This window comes from Geotrypetes seraphini, chromosome 3, assembly GCF_902459505.1.
Source record: "Geotrypetes seraphini chromosome 3, aGeoSer1.1, whole genome shotgun sequence".
In the NCBI taxonomy this organism is placed as follows: Eukaryota; Metazoa; Chordata; class Amphibia; order Gymnophiona; family Dermophiidae; genus Geotrypetes; species Geotrypetes seraphini.
In genome coordinates this window covers 335,037,496-335,056,692 of record NC_047086.1, presented here as the reverse complement: position 1 = coordinate 335,056,692, position 19,197 = coordinate 335,037,496, and the positions used below count along the sequence as shown (strand labels likewise).

At 45.2% G+C, this 19,197-nt stretch overlaps 1 protein-coding gene across 2 annotated transcripts in view; it reads right to left on the bottom strand.

Moving 5' to 3' along the window:
• Positions 1-19,197, bottom strand: part of REL (REL proto-oncogene, NF-kB subunit) — a 111,992-nt gene that overhangs the window by 48,299 nt on the left and 44,496 nt on the right. For both annotated transcript variants that reach the window (XM_033938620.1, XM_033938621.1), the window contains exon 5: positions 5,298-5,389. In XM_033938620.1, the coding sequence (XP_033794511.1) occupies positions 5,298-5,389 (92 nt within the window). The remainder of the gene's footprint in view (positions 1-5,297; positions 5,390-19,197) is intronic.

The following is a 19,197-nucleotide window of genomic DNA, read 5'->3' as shown; positions in this document are numbered from 1 at the left end:
AAAATATGATTTTTAGTACCAATCTACATATCGCACCACAAGAGTGTACCTAGGAAAAGGCTGCATCTTAAACACTGCAGTGAGCACTAGAACACCAACACATACATTGTAAAACTAAACAAGCCAGATCCCGCACAGTCAATTGGTCCTGTAGTCAATGCCAACTGAAAACTATGTCTTTTTCATACACACAGAACAGAGATACACCCTCGCCCAAAATGGAATAATCACAAACTAAAAATAGAAATATGTAGACAAAAGTTAAACTGATCCGCCAAGAAACCAGACCCTGGATACAATTCAACACCACAAAAAACAGTAACACATGTCCTCTAAAACAGTGCAAAATATAAAGACAGTAGATGTAAATTTGAAAAAACTGATACATAACAATCACCACTTTATAAATTAACAAATAAAAATAAAACAAATAATGAGATATAAAAAAATACAATTTTATTGGACTAATCCCCGTAAGCTCGGTCCCCATCCCCGCAAACCACCTGATTCCATCCACACAAGCCTTGAATTGTTTATATTAAAGTATAAAAAGAAACAATATTCTGTACAATTGTCAATTTATAAATCAGCGTCTTCTCCCCACTCTCTTCCCCATTTCCCTTCAGCATCCTCAGCCCACTCTCTCTCCACTTTCCTTCAGCGCACGCACATAAAAACAAGCAAGTAATTTTATATCATTTTCATTCTATTCATTCATAGAAATTAAAGTCTAGATAATGCCAGTCACATAACAAAACATGATTTTACAAAAATAATTCCCTGCAGTCAAGCCTGCAAGGATTATTAGATGTCTTTCAGCAGTTCCCCTCCCTCCCCCCCCCTTACCTTTGTGGCCAAGTCAAAATGATCTACCAACAATAAAATTTTAAAAACACAAAGCACGCTGTACGCAGAGAAAATGTTAATTATCATTTATATTCCGCGGGTTTTCAAAGAGGTCAAGGCAGATGACTTTATGCAATGTCACCTCAGTAACAACTATACAAAAATAGACAAATATTCCCCCTCCCTTTTTACTAAACTGCGATAGCGGTTTTTAGCGTAGGGAGCTGCGCTGAATGCCCCACGCTGCTCTCGACGCTCATAGGCTCCCTGCGCTAAAAAACTCTATTGCGGTTTAGTAAAAGGGGGCCATAGTGCAAAATATAGACAGCAGATATAAATTTTCAAAACGGACACATTTTGATCACTAAGTTGAAAATAAAATCATTTTTCCTACTTTTTTGTCTGGTGATTTCATGAGTCTCTGGTCCTTCTTCTGATCCTTCTTCTTTCTCTCTCCCCCTGGCTCCCCTCTTTATTTCTGCCTTTCTTTCTCTCTCCTCCTGGCCCCCCTCTTTCTTTCTGCCTTTCTTTCTCTCCCCCTTGACCCCCCTCTTTATTTCTGCCTTTCTTTCTCTCCCCTTGGTCCCCCTCTTTCTTTCTGCCTTTCTTTCTCTCTCCCCCTGGCCCTCCTCTTTCTTTCTGCCTTTCTTTCTCTCCCCCTTGACCCCCTCTTTATTTCTGCCTTTCTTTCTCTCCCCTTGGTCCCCCTCTTTATTTCTGCCTTTCTTTCTCTCCCCTTGGTCCCCCTCTTTCTTTCTGCCTTTCTTTCTCTCTCCCCCTGGCCCCCCCTCTTTATTTTTTCCTTTCTTTCTCTCTCCCCCTAGCCTGCACAAAGCCATCGTGCCGATTTCTCCACTTCCACGATTCTTTCCCTACCCTCACCCCCAAGCCAGCAGCCGATTTCTCCCTGCTCCTTCCCCGATGTCCTGATGTCCTGAACTTCATCGGGCAGCAGCAGCATTCACAATTCACTGATGTTGCCCGCTTCAGGCCTTCCTCTCTGTCGGGTCCTGTCTTCATGAAAACTGGAAGTAGGCAGGACCCGGCAGAGAACAAGGCCTGAAGCCGGCAACAGCAGCGAATTGTAAACGCTGCTGCTGCCCGAAGAAGGTAATGGAGCACCGAGGCAGTCCGCTTCTCCCCCTTCCCAGCCGAACCCCCGCTGACCCTCCTATCAACCCCCCCCCCCCGTGAACCTTTCCGACCTTCCCAGCGAGAGCAGCAAACCTCCTTCGCGGCTTTCTCCTCCCTCTGCCGCGTTACTGATGACGTCATCAGTGATGCGGCAGAGGGAGGATAAAGCCGACGCTACTGGAGGGAGGTTTGCTGCTTTCGCTGGGAGGGTCAGAAAGGTTCACTTGGGGGGGGGGAGAGAGATAGGATGGTCAGCGGGGTTTCGGCTGGGAGGGGGGAGAAGCGGTCTGCCTTGGTGCTCCAAGGCCTGGCGCCATTACCTTTTTCGATAATGGCGCCGATGCTGCTTTCGCTGGGAGGGTAGGAGCGCGATAGGGACCGGGCCAGCTGTGCACCCCCCCCTAAGGCGGCACCCGGGATGGACCTCCCCCTCGCCCCCCTTGGTACGCTACTGCCCTGGGGAAACAGCCTGCAACAAGATCGCGCGATGCCAGAGATTTTTGCCTGCTTCGGCTGTTTCCTCCGCCGCGGTCCCGCCCCTCCTCTGACATCAGAGGAGGGGCAGGACCGTGGCGGAGGAAACAGTCGAAGCAGGCAAAGATCTCTGGCATCGCGATCTTGCTGCAGGCTGTTTCCAGACGCGACACCCGGCGCAGGGGGGGGGGGTAACTGGACCGGACCGGGAGCACCCCCTCAGGGCTTGGTACCCGGGGCGGACCGCCCCCCCGCCCCCCCCCTTGGTACGCCACTGGCGAGTGCAACTAAAGCATGCGAGTATAACTAAAACACGTGGACAGAAATCATGGGAAACCTGGTTCAAATCCTACTGCTGTTCCTTGTGATCTTGAGCAAGCCACTTAACCCTCCACTGCCTCAGGCATAAAACTTAGGCCCCCCCCTTCTAATTCCCTATACCTTGGTCTACCAAAATATGCGATACACGCATTACAAATTGCACACAATGCTGCGGCTCGAACTATTGTTCCGAGCCTCTAAATATCTATAATAATAAAATGCTAGCCGCGCATGCGCACTCTCGCCGCGTGTTCCCTGAGATCTGATCTGTCGCTCTGTTCTGGCGAGAGTGCGCATGCACATACTACGTCACCAGCCGACGATCGCCTCCATAAGCCCGCTCCCAGCCAGCCGACGATCGCCTCCACAAGCTGGGACTGGGGCACAAAGAGCGCCTCCTGCCCCCCCCCTCTCCGGGACGAACCGAGAAATGGAGCTGGGCCGCCCTCCGCGACAGACCAGAGGAGTCCGAGTCCTTTGCCGCCCTCCCCCCTTTCCTTCCCGCGGACCCGACTACGAACCTGGCGATTCATTCAAGCAGCGTGTGCAGCAGTCTTCACACGCTGCTTCGGGCCCTTCTACTGCCCTGATTTACTCTGCCGTGTCTCTGATGATGTCATCAGGGACGTGCCAGAGTAAATCAGGGCAGTAGAAAGACCCGAAGCAGCGTGTGAACACTCTGCACGCGCTGCTGGAATCACCAGGTTCGTAGTCGGGCCCGCGGGAAGTGAAGGGGGGGGCGGCAAGGACTCTCTATCCGAGTAAAGAACAAACTCTGGGGAGAACGGCAGAGACCGGGCCTTTACTAACTCCCGTGGACAGGGGGAGCAGGAAGAGGTGCTGATGGACAGGGGGGGAAAATGAAGGGAAGCCTACTGCTGGACAGGGGAAGCAGGAAGAGGTGCTGATGGACAGGGGAGGGAAAAATGAAGGGAGGCCTACTGCTGGACAGAGGGAGCAGGAAGAGGTGCTGATTGGCAGGGGGGGAAAAAGGAAGGGAGGCCTACTGCTGGACAGGGGGAGCAGGAAGAGGTGCTGATGGACAGGGGGGGAAAAAGGATGGGAGGCCTACTGCTGGACAGGGGGAGCAGGAAGAGGTGTTGATGGACAGGGGGGGTGAAATGAAGGGAGGCCTACTGCTAGACGGGGGGAGCAGGAAGAGGTGCTGATGGACAGGGGGGGAGGTAAAACAAAGGGAGAAGGGCTGCTGCTTGATAAGGGGAGCAGTGAAGGGGTGGTGGTGGACACAGGGGAGGTAAAAAGAAGGGAGAATGGACAGGGGGAGCACGCAAGGGGTGGTGGTGGACAGCCAAATGAAAGAAAGAAAGACAGAAATACAGAAAGCAGCTAAGGAGACAGAGAGAGAAAGAAATAAAGACAGACACACATATATTCTAGCACCCGTTAATGTAACAGGCTATAAAGCTAGTGAGCATATAATACCAATTTTGCGCAGTCTACATTGGCTGCCTGTTGCACAGTGCTTTGAGTTTAAGATTTTGTGTTTGATATTTAAAAAGTTTTTGATCAATAAAAGTCCAGTGGTTTTGAACACTTTGCTTTGCTATCATCAACAAAAGAGGATTTTGTATTCTGAGAATCAAATGAATCTTGAAGCACCATCACTGAACCTGACGAGATCAGTAAGACCGCATCAGTCTATGATGTCAGTTCAGGGAGTTGTATTATGGAATTCATTGGCTGTTGAAATTAAGCAGGCTTCAAATGGGATGCAATTTAGAAAAGGAGTAAAAACTATACTGTTTGAGAGAGTATATAAGTAAGTTACTTTATGTGTACTGCAGGCAGTTTCTTTTATCTTATTGTATTTTGTTATAGGAATTAAGTTTATGACTGGTGAAAGCAAATTGTATAAAGATTTTCTTTCTTATTTATTATTTGTCACTCTTTTATTATGTATGTTTTTATGTAACCTGCTCATAACTGCGGATGTGGCGGGGTATACATTTTTTAAAATAAGCCGGCTAACTGAGTGCTGCACGGCAAATACTCTGACGCTCATTCAAATCTTTTGGATGTTGGAGCATTTACCACGATGGCTGCGCTGTTGGGCTTAGTAAAAGGGGGGGTTAGATAATAAGCCCTAAGGGGACAGGAAAATATCTATTATATAAGAATATAACTCGCCCTAAACTTCTGGAAAAAGTGCGAGTTAAATCCATACAATAAAATAAAAAAATAGTCCACTTAAATCTAATTTTAGTAGCTGAGTTGATTCAAACACTCCTGGATGAAGAACTGAACTGTTTCTGTTGCACGGTGTGAATTTGAAGCAAAGGTCTAAACATGTTGACTACAGAGTTTCTTACAAAGCATGATGCAAGTACTACAGCAAGCATTAGCAGTAAGTATGAGACTAAGATCAAACTCCTTGTACCCTGGCATCAGGGTCAGGCTCATTACTATCATAGTATGTGCAACAATAACCCATTTGAAGACATTGTCCCAACAACAACTGAGCAGGGCTCAGAATGGAACTTCACTATCTATGAAGAACATACCTCTGTATGGGTTGATTTTCCTTGCCATTCGAAAGTGGATAGCATCCTTTACTTCCTTTTTCCTCACGCACTGAATGCCCAGGTTCTGAAAACTGGAAGAGAGATCACATATCATTCAGTGCATCCACTAAGTGATCAAATTAAAATAGAACAGTCACATATTCAGTATTGCTAAGTGAGCTACTGATGGAAAAATCTGAATTGACATTGAAATTTTGCCAGTATTGAATTACATTAGTTTAAAAAATAGTAATAATGTATATATGACTGACTTACTGCATATGGGACATTAAAAAAAGATGATTAATAATAACTGAAAAACAAAAGCACTTTACAGCTCACACACATTTTATAAAATTCTAGTCATATCTGAAAACTGAAAGGTAACATTTTAATCCATACTGGACTAAATTGTTTCTTTAAAACTATTGTGGATGATATTGAAAGGGAAATTAGAGACTGGTGAGCCTAACATCAGTACCGGCCACAATGGAAGAGAACAAAATTGTAGAGCATATACACAAGATGGATTTAATCAAGGGAAATCTTGCCTCATCAATCTGCTACATTTCTTTGAAAGGGTAAATAAATCTGTAGATAAAGGTGAGCCAGTTGATATTGTGTGTTTCGGTTTTCAGAAGACATTTGGCAAGTACCTCATGAACAACTCATGAGGAAATTAAAAAATCATGAGATAGGAGCAGTGGTAATGTCCTATTGTGGATTAAGAACTGGTTAAAGTACAGAAAATAGAGTAGGTTAAATGGTTAGTATTCTTAATGGAGAAGGGTAGATAGTGGGGGTTATTTATTTATTCAATTTTCTATATCGTTCTCCTAAGGGAGCTCAGAACGGTTTACATGAATTTATTCAGGTTCTCAAAACATTTTTCCTTGTCTGTCCTGGTGGGCTCACAATGTACCTGGGCCAAGGGGGAGGTGGATTAAGCGACTTGCCCATGGTCACAAGGAGCAGTGTGGGTTTGAACCCACAACCTCAGGATGCTGAGGCTGTAGCTTTAACCACTGAGGAGTAATTACAGGTTTAAAAAGTTATGCCTGCCTGCCCTCATTCTGCCCAAAATCATGCCCATTTCCCTGAGAGATAAATTCAGCCATTTGATGTATAGAATGGCCACATTCATATACAGATCCACCACAGATTTTTAAAGCATTTATGTGGTCTGTGGTGCCACTAGTGGCATTCATACTTCTGAATATTGGGCCAAAACACTTCTACAAGGTCTCATCCTAGCTTTTTCCAGCAACAATGCCTTGTGCGTTGCTGCTAACATATTCCTCCTTTCCACAGATTCAGAACTGTCATTTGGAAATGTAGGGTCATGAAATGGTTAACTGTTGTTTAAAATATTGCTCTGGTCTATATAGCTGAAGAAAGTGTACAATCTATTGACTTCATCTGCCTAAAATGTATGTCCCTACCTTACCACATTGTAAGCTGAATAGATAAAGAGTTTGAGCCATGATGTACCCTGCCCTTCTGTACATTTAACATTTAGAACTGTAAGAGTTAGATAAGTGACCTGCTAGTGTGAGCTTAGGACCAATAATAATTGTAGAAAAGTTATAGAAGTAACAAATGAAAATTGTAGTTTCTGCATATATTAGTTTGCAAAAAAGGCATAAAAGTCCGTGTATTTCCTGTTTCTGACCCTCTAGTAGGCAGGCTATTAACTGCACTAGAGTCCGGTATACCGTAATAAATTTCTTGTACTTTCTTCATGCCTCTGACTTTGTGTGTCCAAGTGACCTTTCAGAAGGATGGAATTGCAAGTCAGGGCAACTACCATAGACCCTTTCCTGTGAGATGGACAAAGTGATGGGCTGGATGGTGTATATCAAAGGGTACTTTATATGATTGAAGTCTACAAAATCCTGAGTGGAGTAGAACAGCTACAAGTGGATCGATTTTTCACTCTATCAAAAATTACAAAGACTAGGGGACACTCAAAGTTACAGGGAAATACTTTTAAAACCAATAGGAGGAAATATTTTTCCACTCAGAGAATAGTTAAGCTCTGGAATGCGTTACCAGAGGTTGTGGTAAAAGTGGATACTGTAGTTGGTTTTAAGAAGGGTTTGGACAATTTCCTGGAGGAAAAGTCCATAGTCTGTTATTGAGAAATACATGGGGGACGCCACTGCTTGCCCTGAATCAGTAGCATGGAATGTTGCTACTCTTTGGGTTTTGGCCAGGTACTAGTGACCTGGATTGGCCACTGTGAGAATGGGCTACTGGGCTTGATGGACTTTTGGTCTGACCCAGTAAGGCAATTCTTATGTTCTTACTGAAGGAACTTAGGGAAGTTCTGGTGGTTCCACTGGCTGACCTTTTCAGTGGTTCTCTAAAGTTGGGAGTGGTACTGGAGGACTGGAGAAGGGCGGATATAGTCCCTCTCCAGAAAAAGGAATTAAGGAAGAAGTAGGGAACTACAAGCTGGTAAGTCTGACTTCTGAGGTAAGTAAATTAATGGAAACACTTAAAACAGACAATAGTGATGTTTCTGGAATCTAGTGGATTACAGGACCAAAAGCAACATGGATTCACTAGAGGCAGGTCTTGTCAGACAAATCTGATCAATTTCTTTGACTTGGTGACTAGAGAATTGGTTGGAGCGAGTGTGCTAAATGTAGCAAAGCCTTTAACAGTGTTCCACACAGGCATCGAAAAGACTGTTGAATTCAAGAAAGCGTGGGATAAGCATGTGAGATCAACCATTACAAATGAAGGCAAAGGGGGGTAAGGGAAGACTCAGGAAATACAGTCAGCCATGAAAACAGCATATACCACAGAGGACAGTGAACACACTACACTTCCTCTCTTGAATTTGCCTTCTTTTTCTTCTACCAACTTGCAGATTTCAGTCTTAAATCAGGGATCCTGTGACAGGAGGGCTAGAAGCCAACCAAAACCAATAGTTTTGGTTCTGGCTGAAACTCTGCAGCTCAGTTTTGGCTGGAACCAAAGGCAAAACCAAAACTATCATGCCTGCCCCTGCCCACTCCTCCTGCTCAAATAAGCACCTCTCTGCTGCCCTCCAGGCTGTTGCCCACCTCAGACATCAGTGGGCCTAGTGGTCTCTTTACGAGCAGGAAAAAAAAAACTCTTTCCTGCCCACTGCTGCTGCTGTTGCTTTAAACAGGTTACCAAGATTGTCACAGAATGTCCCAGCAACCATATTGAAACTGCTCTTGCTTATGCTTATTCCTGTGGCAGTCTTATGAGGCTGCTGCAGAAAGTCTCAGCAGCCATTTTAAAGCAGCAAAGGCACTGGGCAGGAAAGAGTGGTGCCCTTTCCTGCTTCCTAAGAGGACACTAGACAACCACAGCTTGTTAAGGTAGGCTGAGGGAGGGCCTATTGATGGTCAGGGGCCAGATTGATGGGGGAATTCATTTTTGTTGGGGGGGGGTCAGGGGTGCTCAATTGGGCAGGCAGATTTGGTGGGGGTGGGGGGAGAGTTTCAGATTCAGCTGAGAATGAAACTCGAACCTGGATTTTGGTTTGGTTTTCATGCCAAATCCAAAACTCAAATTCAGTCAACCTCTAGGAAAAGGAGATTGTTCAGGGGGCTGAAGTATTGCAATTTCAATGTCCCCCACAGAGCCTGCTGCCTTTATATTAGTTCCATGGCCAGATTTGTCTTTTGTTCCTTTTAGGCCAGTGCAAGGTATTTAACACCCTAGACCAGGGGTAGGCAATTCCGGTCCTTGAGAGCCACAGGCAGGTCAGGTTTTCAAGATATCCATGAGATATGCACGAGATAGATTTGCATCTCAGGAAGGCAGTGAATGCAAATCCATCCGACCACAATTGCCTACCCCTGCCCTAGAAAAACTTTGAGTGTTGTGTCTCTCCCCTCCCCCCCAAAATTAATTTTCATGCTCTAAACTCTCAGAGTTTTTCATAATTACTCAATGGTCATGGTTATCCCAACTTCACCCAATCCCAGAACATCGCTGTAAAAATGTATAGATGAACATCATACTTTTTTGTACTTATATATGTAATATGGGTAAATTCCAAAAGCTATTTACATGGGCCAAAGCTTACTTATAGTAACATAGTATGACAGCAGATAAAGACCTGAACGGTCCATCCAGTCTGCCCAATAGTCACACGCATTATACATTCATAGTTAAAATGTCTTGTCATTAATATTTCTGGCAATAGACCATAGAAGTCCACCTGGTATTGTCTTTAGGTTCCCACTGCTGGAGTTGCCATTGAATCCCACTCCAGACTATCCTAACCATCCTGTCACTGGAGCTTCTATCAAAGCCCTTTCCAGTTCATCCCAAATCAAATCTCCATATATGGGGTACAGACTGTGTAAGATTGCCTAGTACCGGCCTTAGTTTGTTTTATACCATTCATTTTCTAATTAGAGATCCATGCTTTTTAGAATTCCGTCACTGTTTTCATCTCCATCACCTCCCTCAGGAGGGCACCCCAGATAATGGGTAAAAATATATACCAATGGTTCTTTGGGTTGTCTGGCTGTCAGGATTTGTGTTGCTTTGACTGTAGCTGTTCTGCACGGTCCCCTGGAACGTGCCACTATAGGTGACCATATAGTCTGCCTGATGGTCAAGCCAGTCTGAACTGTGGGCTGCTCTCAGTGGCACTGACAACAGGGGTGTAAGCAGACACTCAATTTTGGGTGGGCCTGAGCTAAAAACAGGTGGGCACAAGATCCCCACTCCCCTCAAGCTATCGGGGAGGGTGGGTCTCTTAACTGCACTCCCCTAACTCCCAGTACCTTTTAATTCCTTTAGTTCTTCATTGGCAGCAAGCAGCAACTCATACCTGCTGCACATGCCAACCCCAAGTCTTCACTATGAAGCAACTTCCTGTTCAGGGAAAGGAAGGGGAGGGAGAAATGCCAGGAGTTTTCAGCTGTGCCACAGCTGGGTAGGCCCGAGTTCAAAGTGAGTGGGCCTGTGCCCTCTCGTGGCTATGTGACACAAGAAGTATCCATTATACTTCTCCAAGTCATAATATAATAGACCACAGTCAGCCTACAGGTGGTGGTAGTAGTGGCAGCAGCAGCAGCAGCAGCAGCAGGAGAAAGGTAGCTTTCTACTGTTTAGGCCCTAGGGTCTTCTCTCCTCTGTGAAAGTAGTCCAACTTCATGCCCCTTGATGAGTTTCCATAAAAGTGCTATAACAACAATGCAAAAGAGCTCTACCTCACTTTGTTTTTGTGATGTGATACCTGGAATATTGCTCACCTGCTGTAAAGATGTAAGAAGACTGTTTGTAGATGTTCAAGGGAGGATTCAGATGAGGATAGGGGTAGTACAGAGAAGGGCTATCACAATGGAGACTATATTATAAAGTATAAAATAACTGAAATATGTCTCAAGGATCCAAATATGAAAACTCTAGGAGGGACAGGGGACAAACATATAAATACCTCAACGGTATTAATGCTCAAAAAGCAATTTCCAGAGGAATAGAAGTTCTAGAACAAAATGGCAACTAATGGGGCCATGGCTTGAATAATACTTTACGTAACACAGCAACTTCAACTATAGCATTTGGGCACAGGGATAGAGATTGGTTTATTTGATTCCTCTAGCCAAAAACATGATTTAGGATTGAAAAAGTTATATCCTTATTTCAGGTGAGTTGATATTCTCTGCAGATGAGAGCCAGGAAATCACCCCCTTCCCCCTCTGCTGTCAGAAGTGGTACAGTGTTTTCACAGGGAAAACATCAGTTGCTCATGAGAGACATGATGTGGCACCAGAGAACCTCCTTCAGAGAGGAGCATCAATGGTCTTAAATACTGGGAGAGTTGCACAAGAGTGGGGTCAGAGTGTGTATTCTCTAGGGCAGGGGTGCCCAAAACGTCGATCGCGATCTACCGGTCGATCGCAAAGGCAACGCCGGTAGCTCACAGAGCCAATGTTCTCCCTAGCATTCCCCCGGTCACTGTCTCACCTTTAAACTAGTGGAATTATGGCAGCCTGCAGAGCGAACATAGCAGATTTCCGTCAGCCTCTGTAGCACGTTCCCTCTGCCGCTGTCCCGCCCCCAACGTCAGAGGAGGTGCGGGACCACGGCAGAGGGAACGTGCTACAGAAGCTGATGGCAGCATGCTACGTTCGCTCTGCAGGCTGCCGTAATGAACTTTCAACTGTGATAGGCCAGAGGGAAGAACGGAGGTGAGGGATCCAGTCTAAGGGAAGCAGCTCGATGATCCAGTCTGATGGAAGCAGCGGAGATAAGGTCCCACATGTCGGGGTAAAATTGGGCCCATTGCGAGGGAGGAGGGAGATTGCCTTAGAGACGCTGGATCGGGGAGGGGGGGGAGAGAGTAGATACAAAAGGACCTTGAGGAGGGGCAGGAAAGCAGCCTTGAACAAAAAGGGAGTGGGAAGATAAGGCAGATCCTGGACTACTAGAGGGCTTAGAGAGGTTGAAACACTCTGAACCGAGGAGAGAGAGATGCCAGGCCCTGGGGAGGGGGAAGACAAAGAGAGTGAGAAACACAAAGACCTGGACCAATGATGGGAGGACTCAAAATGTTAGCAGAAGGAAGATAGAGAGGGAGAAACCTGAAACAAAGGGGAGGCAGAAGAGAGGGGACAGATATTGGGCTATGGGACAGAAGAGACAGAAGGGGAGAGACCCTGAGGAAGAACAAAGAGTTGCAATATCAGAACAGAGGAGGGAGACATGCTGCCAATAGGGGTGGAGGAGAGAGAAAGAAAAGCTGGAAGGACAGAGAGATGTTGGTTGGGGAATGGAGCAAGGTCTGGAGGACAGAAGAGGTGCACTCGATATATATATAAATAAATATGGGGGTCTTTTACTAAGGCACGCTAGCTGATTTAGCGTGCACTAAATGCTAACGCGTCCATAGAATACAATGGGCGCACGCTAAATCGGCTAGCGCACCACAGTACAAGAGGGGGTATATGTTTACTATTTTTATTGTTGGTAGATCATTTTGACTTGGTCGTTTTGAAAGTAGCTCGCAAGCCAAAAAAGTGTGGGCACCCCTGCTCTAGGGAATAAATGCAACCCTGGTATAATGATTTTTTTTTTTTTTTTTTAAAGGGGGAAAGGGGTGGGAGGCCACAGCAAGTGATTTTGTCCCTGGCAAATAAGTCACAGATTTGAACTTAATAGGGGGCAGATATAGGACTCACAAATACTTCTTCACTCACACAAAGGCTGGTAGATAAGTTGGAACAATCTCCCAATGAAGACAGTGAAGTACTGTAACAATAACACATATTTGGTTGGAGAGGCCAAACAAACCAATCTTAAGTCTCACTCCAAAGCTCTCTAGTTAGAAACATGACGCAGATAAAGGCCAAATGGCCCATCTAGTCTACCCATTCACAGTAACCATTATCTCTTTCTCTCTCTGAGAGATCCCACATGCCTATCCTAGGCCCTCTAGTTGCCGATACTTTATTGTACTAAATACTGGTAGGACCATGACCCTTGTGGCCCACCTTAATCTGCTATCTATGGTGAAAAAAAAAGGGGGACTAAAAGCTTTAGATCAGCACAGAGGATCCTTAGAAGGGAAGTAAGCACAGCGTTTCACTTCAGAAACATGACAACTAGATGGATCTTGCCGTTCATCCTGGCTATCATTTGCTGTGCTGAAATTGAATCTGCAGAAGTTTTGAAAATGTCAAGATTCTGTAGCAATGGAAACATGTTAAGGGTTCATTTGCATATGACAACATCAGATCTGTGCTTGGGAAACCCCCTTCCCTCCAGTCTATCCCACGTGGAAATACCATGACATCATCCAAGTCTGGTGGACAGCTGAACCAGGAAGTAAACCTGTTAGCAATGACATTACTAAGAATTTTGGGCACAGATGAATACCATGCAGCTGACTTTGCCTGTAGGTTTATTTATTTACTTATTTGGGTGATAATATGATTACAGTATTGATGAATACAAAACTAAATCTGAAATACAGAATACTTGATATACATTTGTTAGAAAAAAATAGCAGTGCACAGAAGTGCAGTTTTTAGCCCACTTATCCTTCTCCTGGGCAGGCTGAGGGGCATTTTACAACAACAAAAAAAATCCTGCTTATATCAACCAACCCTCCCCCACCAGCCAGAATCAAATAGGAAAACATCCTTACTTCCTGCTTGATTATGACTGTAAGATGGATGTTTTTCAAATGAAAACATCCAAAATGAATAGCCATTTTACCTGTATGAAACGTCTAACCACTGAACAATAAAAAGCCAAGGACATGAACATCTATCTGGCATCATTTTCAAAAATATAGCTACACAGACATCCCTGCAGAGCAGAGGAGTAGCTTAGTGGTTAGTGAAGTGGATTGTAAACCAAACATGTTCAAACTCCACTAACTCTTTAGAAAATGTGATTCCTCCAGAAAAATACCTAGTGTACCTGAATGTACACATCTTCAATAGCCTTCAGGCTTATTCATGTTATATATACTTAGGTACAGTAGGTATTTTACTGTTTATGGAAGGCTTATATTTATTTAAAAAATAAAAAAAGGAGTCGTCAAAATGTGACTTGAACCTGGGTCCCTTGGTTTACAGTCCAGTATCCTAACCTCTAGGCCAGTGTTTCTCAACACACGGTATGCATACCCTTAGGAGTATGCAGCACTGCCCAGGTCTCCTGCCCCCTTCCTCCTTAATTGCCGCCACCAGGGATCCCTTGCCCGCCTTCCTGCATTCCCCCCTCTGCCGATCTGAAAAGGTTTTCCTCCCATGTCAGAGCAGACGTCAGAGGTAAGCATTCCGGGTCAGCGGGAGATTCCAGTTACCTCCCATCAGGGCTGCTCCTTCAGGCCTTCAGCCACACAGGAATGTGTCACAGGTAGTGGCTTTTGGCTTTCTCTCCGATGTCAGAGGGAAGCTTGTGGGTCAGCCACGTGCAACGTGTAAGAGCTGCTGACTGCAACACATCCCTGTGCAGCTGAAGGCAGGAAAGAACAGCCAAGCTGAATGGCCCTGAAGGAAATGAGCATGTTGTAGCAAGTAAGGGAACATGATTGTGGGAGTAAGGGAACATGATTGCGGGAGAAAGGAGAGTGGGGGGATTTGGGACAAAGGCTGGAAGGAGGGTATGAACTCGGGACACAGAAGGAAGGGAGGGGGCACGAACCCGGGACACAAAAGGGAGGAAGGAAGAACTAACTTGGGAGAATTGTTGGGCATGTGTGTGTAAGTTAGAGGGAAAGAGATAGTGCACATGGGGAAAGGAAGAAAGAAGAAAATTGTTGGGCATAAAGAACGAGAGGATTGAAGTAGAGATGTATGGGGAAGAAAAGGATGAGAGGGAGAAATATTAGATATGGTGGTGGAGAGGGAACAGAGGGACAGATTGGATGGGAGGAATGTTGGACATAGTGATGGAGGCATGGTGGACACAGTGATGTGGCATGGTGCTGGAGAAGGGTGGTAGAAGGAGAAATGGGCATGGGACTGTTGGGCAGTGGTGAAAAATGCTGCACATGATCTAGGGCAGTGGTTCCCAAACCTGTCCTGGGGGACCCCCCAGCCAGTCAGGTTTTCAAGATATCCCTAATGAATATGCATGAGAGAGATTTGCATATAATGGAAGTGACAGGTATGCAAATCTCTCTCATGCATATTCATTAGGGATATCTTGAAAACCTGACTGGCTGGGGGTCCCCCAGGACAGGTTTGGGAACCACTGCCCTAGGGGAATGAGAGGAGAAATGTTGGATGTGGCAGTAGAGGGAGTGGAAGAGATGCACCCTGGGTCTCTCTCTTTCCCTTTCCCCACTCCCTTTGCAGCAAGGGAGTGAATGAGAGAAAGGCAGATGGACAGTGAGAGAGAGAGGGAGACATGTTGTCAATAGGAATAGAGGAGAGAGGAAGAAAAGTTGGACTCATGGAGAGACATGGTTGGGGAAGGAAATGAGGTCTGGAGGAGAGGAATCATGCAGAAGGCAGAAAGAAAGAAATATTGGATGCACAGTCAGAAGACTCATGAAATCACCAGACAACAAAGGTAGGAAAAATGATTTTATTTTCAATTTAGTGATCAAAATGTGTCAGTTTTGATAATTTATATCTGCTATCTATATTTTGCACTATATTTGTCTATTTTTCTATAGTTGTTACTGAGGTGACATTGCATATTTTAAAGTCATCTGCCTTGTCCTCTTTGAAAAACACCCCCAAATATAAATGATAATTAACATTTTCTCTGCGTACAGTGTGCTTTGTGTTTTTTAATTTTGTGGTTACCATTATGTATTAAAAAGATTATATTGTATGTATATGAAAAATGAATGGAAGAAATTACATTACAATTAGTACTATTATTATGGGGTGGGGTCAGGGGCAGAGGTTGGGTAGGCCAGGGGTGGAGCTTGGGCATGGGTACACAGTTATTTGTTAGACATAGGGGATACATGGCTTGAAGAAGTTGAGAAACACTGCTCTAGGCTATTCTTCTAACCTGCTTACTCTTTTAAACAGAATGGCCATAATACCTTCAGCTGACAGACCCTGGTTTTCCTTTCCAGTTTCACTTTCAGAGGTGAAGGAAAGGGACAACAATCACCTCTGTAGGATTAAGGTCCTGCCTTAATCTCTCTAGTGGTCAATTACTCAATTAGAACAACTTTTTGTAACTTGGATATGACTGAAACAGATCTAGATAAAACCATCTTTTTTAGACATGACATTTCTTCCCATTCAAAAATCCTTGTTGGACATTCTACTTTTGGGCCCTCCTTAGTTCTGCCTAACACACAACAAACACCACACTCCCTTACTATCTGGGCAAACTACAGTGTGAAACATCCAAATTCAGGCTTTCCAAAATCAGGATTTGGACATTTTTAGAAGATAGCCCTCAGCAGAGTTAAGAAAGGAAGAATCATTTCAAAACTTTAAGAAACATCTAAAAGCACATTTTTTTCAAATGACCTTTTCAAATTGAGTAATTGAATTTGGGACTGCAGCCTACATTGACTTGTATTAATTTGAATTAATATGTATGTATATATTTAAATTTTAATTGCAATATGATATGTTTTAGAAATGTCTGTGAGGGAGTTAGGGATTCTCCCTCACGAGTGATGTTGTTATGCTGGTGGGCAACAGAGGGTGCTGGCCAATTAGTGGGTAAACTACAGGGTCCAGAATGCATTCAGCTGCGAAATGAACAAGAGAGAGAAAGAAAGTGAACCCTCTGTGCCATGGAGTCCAAAGTCAGACACAATAAAGCAATGTATTATGTTTCAACAGGAAATAAAATCCCTGGACTTTTCAGTGTCACCCTCCATGGATACTGTTAGTAGACACCCCCAATTTCATACTCTTCCATTTTACTTTAGATCTTGTGCTTATTTAGGGCTAGTCAACTGAAGGTTTTTTATCCAATTTTACACCTATAAAGAAAATGCTTAGTAAATAGCATCAGCTGTAAATATAAAAAAAAGGAAACCCTGAAACCAAAGAAATGAGCAGTCTTATACCTTACTACAGATAAAAACTAATTAAAAATTTCACTAGAAATTAATATTTATGTTCTACATATGAATACACTTTGTCTTTAAAAGCCTATTTATACAGTATTAGGTAAAACCAAAATATTCATTCAGTTTTTAATTTCAATGTGTTAGATTGCAGGATTTCCCAAACTGATCCCATGGATCCATTGCCAGTCAGCTATTTTTTCCTATGATATGAAAAAACTGGAAACTCACTGGACTAAGAGAGAAATTATAGAATGGCACCTAAATTTAGACACAAGTAAGCATCCTACCGGCGCCTAAGTTAATTAACAAACACCATTTTAAATGGTAAAAAAATGGCACTGTTAACCCTTTCAGGACCATAAGGATCGTAGGCCAATTTTTGTGGTTTTGACGACATTTTTATGGTAAAAAGGGCTTGCAGATGCCAAAAAATTGATTTTTTTTTGTGAAATATCATTATTTTTTTTTTAAAAAAATCAAACTTCTGGCTTATGGACAGTGTGGCAAGTGAATCTTCTCGTCAATCTGGCAACGACGCTAATGAATGAATGTCGGAACCAGTTTGTTTACATAAAGGCAGTATCATATGGAATCCGTACATATCAAATTTAGAACTGTAGACTATCCCAATCAAAATTTATAGGATTTTAAAGTTATGGGACAAATATGTCCCTTGGTCCTGAAAGGGTTAAAGCACCTACCAGCTTCTAAATAATATGTGTCTACGTAGGTACCGTATTTTCACGCATATAACGCGCGCATTATACACGATTTTACAAATCGTGCATAACCATGCGCGTTATATGCCTAAGTGCGTTGTACAAATTTTTTTTACATAGTTCCCCCCCCCCCGACGTCCGATTCATCACTCCGAAGGACCGCTCACCCCCATCCCGAAGGACCGCTCGCACCCCCACAGCCTCCCCCCTCCCGCATGGAGAAGCTGCTTACCGTTGTTTCCGGATGCCAGTGAGCCCCGCTGCTTCCTCTTCCGGTGGTCCCGCCCTTTCTCTGATGTCAGAAAAAGGGCGGGACCGCCGGAAGAGGAAGCAGTGTAGCGCAGGGCTCAGAGAAGGGGCGGGACCGTCGGCAGAGGAAGCAGCTGGGCTCACTGGCATCCGGAAACAACGGTAGGCAGCTTCTCCATGCGGGAGGGGGAGGAGGAGAGGCTGTGGGGGTGCGAGCGGTCCTTCGGAAAGGAGAGTCGGGGCAGCGAGAGGAGAGTCGGGGCGGCATGCGCGGTATACGCGTGTGCGCGCTATAGTAAAAAATTTTTACATAAATTTATGTTCCCCGTGCGCTATACCCATATGCGCATTTTACACGGGTGCGCGGTATATGGGTGAAAATACGGTACTTTAGGCCACCGAAAATCACTAGGGGCATGGCTAAAGCTGGACGTGGCATCAGGCAACCTAAAGAACCTACGTAGGCGTAATTCATGGCAAAGATAGGCGCTGGAAATGTAGCCTTGCCTACATTTCTGGCACCTATCTTTTGCAGAGGACTGATTCTCTATAGGGTGCTGTTGCATGATTGAGATGTGATCGAAGTCGTATAGAGAATCTGGGCCTAACCCCCTCTTCTATGAAACTGCGCTAGCAGTTTCTAGTACGGGGAGCCGCGCTGAATGGCCTGCGCTGCTCCCGACGCTCATACAGTTCCTACGCAGCTTCATAGAAGAGGGGGTAAGTGTATAGCCCTTAATGCAGACTACACACTGCTTCCCTATAGAGAATCTGGGCCTAAGTGTATAGCCCTCAATGGAGACTACATTGCTTAACTTGCTTTTTTTACCAAACTTTATAAACCACCCTTGTAACTGTAGACATGTAAATGATGATTTATGCTAGTACAGTGGTGCCTCGCATAACGGACGCCTCGCACAGCGAACGCTGCGCACAACGAACTTTATGTCTTGATTCGTACAACGAACTTCGTTTCACACAACGAAGTCGCCCGAGCTGCATCCTTCCGCGCAGGCACTGCGCTTAACTGCCCTCTCTCCGCCTGGCTCCCCTCTTGCCCCCCCCCGACTCCCCGACACGATCGGGGCAAGAGGGAGCCCAAGCCCTCTTGCCCCCCCGACTCCCCGACACGATCGGGGCAAGAGGGAGCTCAAGCCCTCTTGCCCCCCCGACTCCCCGACACGATCGGGGCAAGAGGGAGCCCAAGCCCTCTTGCCCCCCCGACTCCCCGACACGATCGGGGCAAGAGGGAGCTCAAGCCCTCTTGCCCCCCCGACTCCCCGACACGATCGGGGCAAGAGGGAGCCCAAGCCCTCTTGCCCCCCCGACTCCCCGACACGATCGGGCCAGGAGGGAGCCCAAGTCCTCCTGGCCACGGCGACCCCCTAACCCCACCCTGCACTACATTATGGGCAGGAGGGAT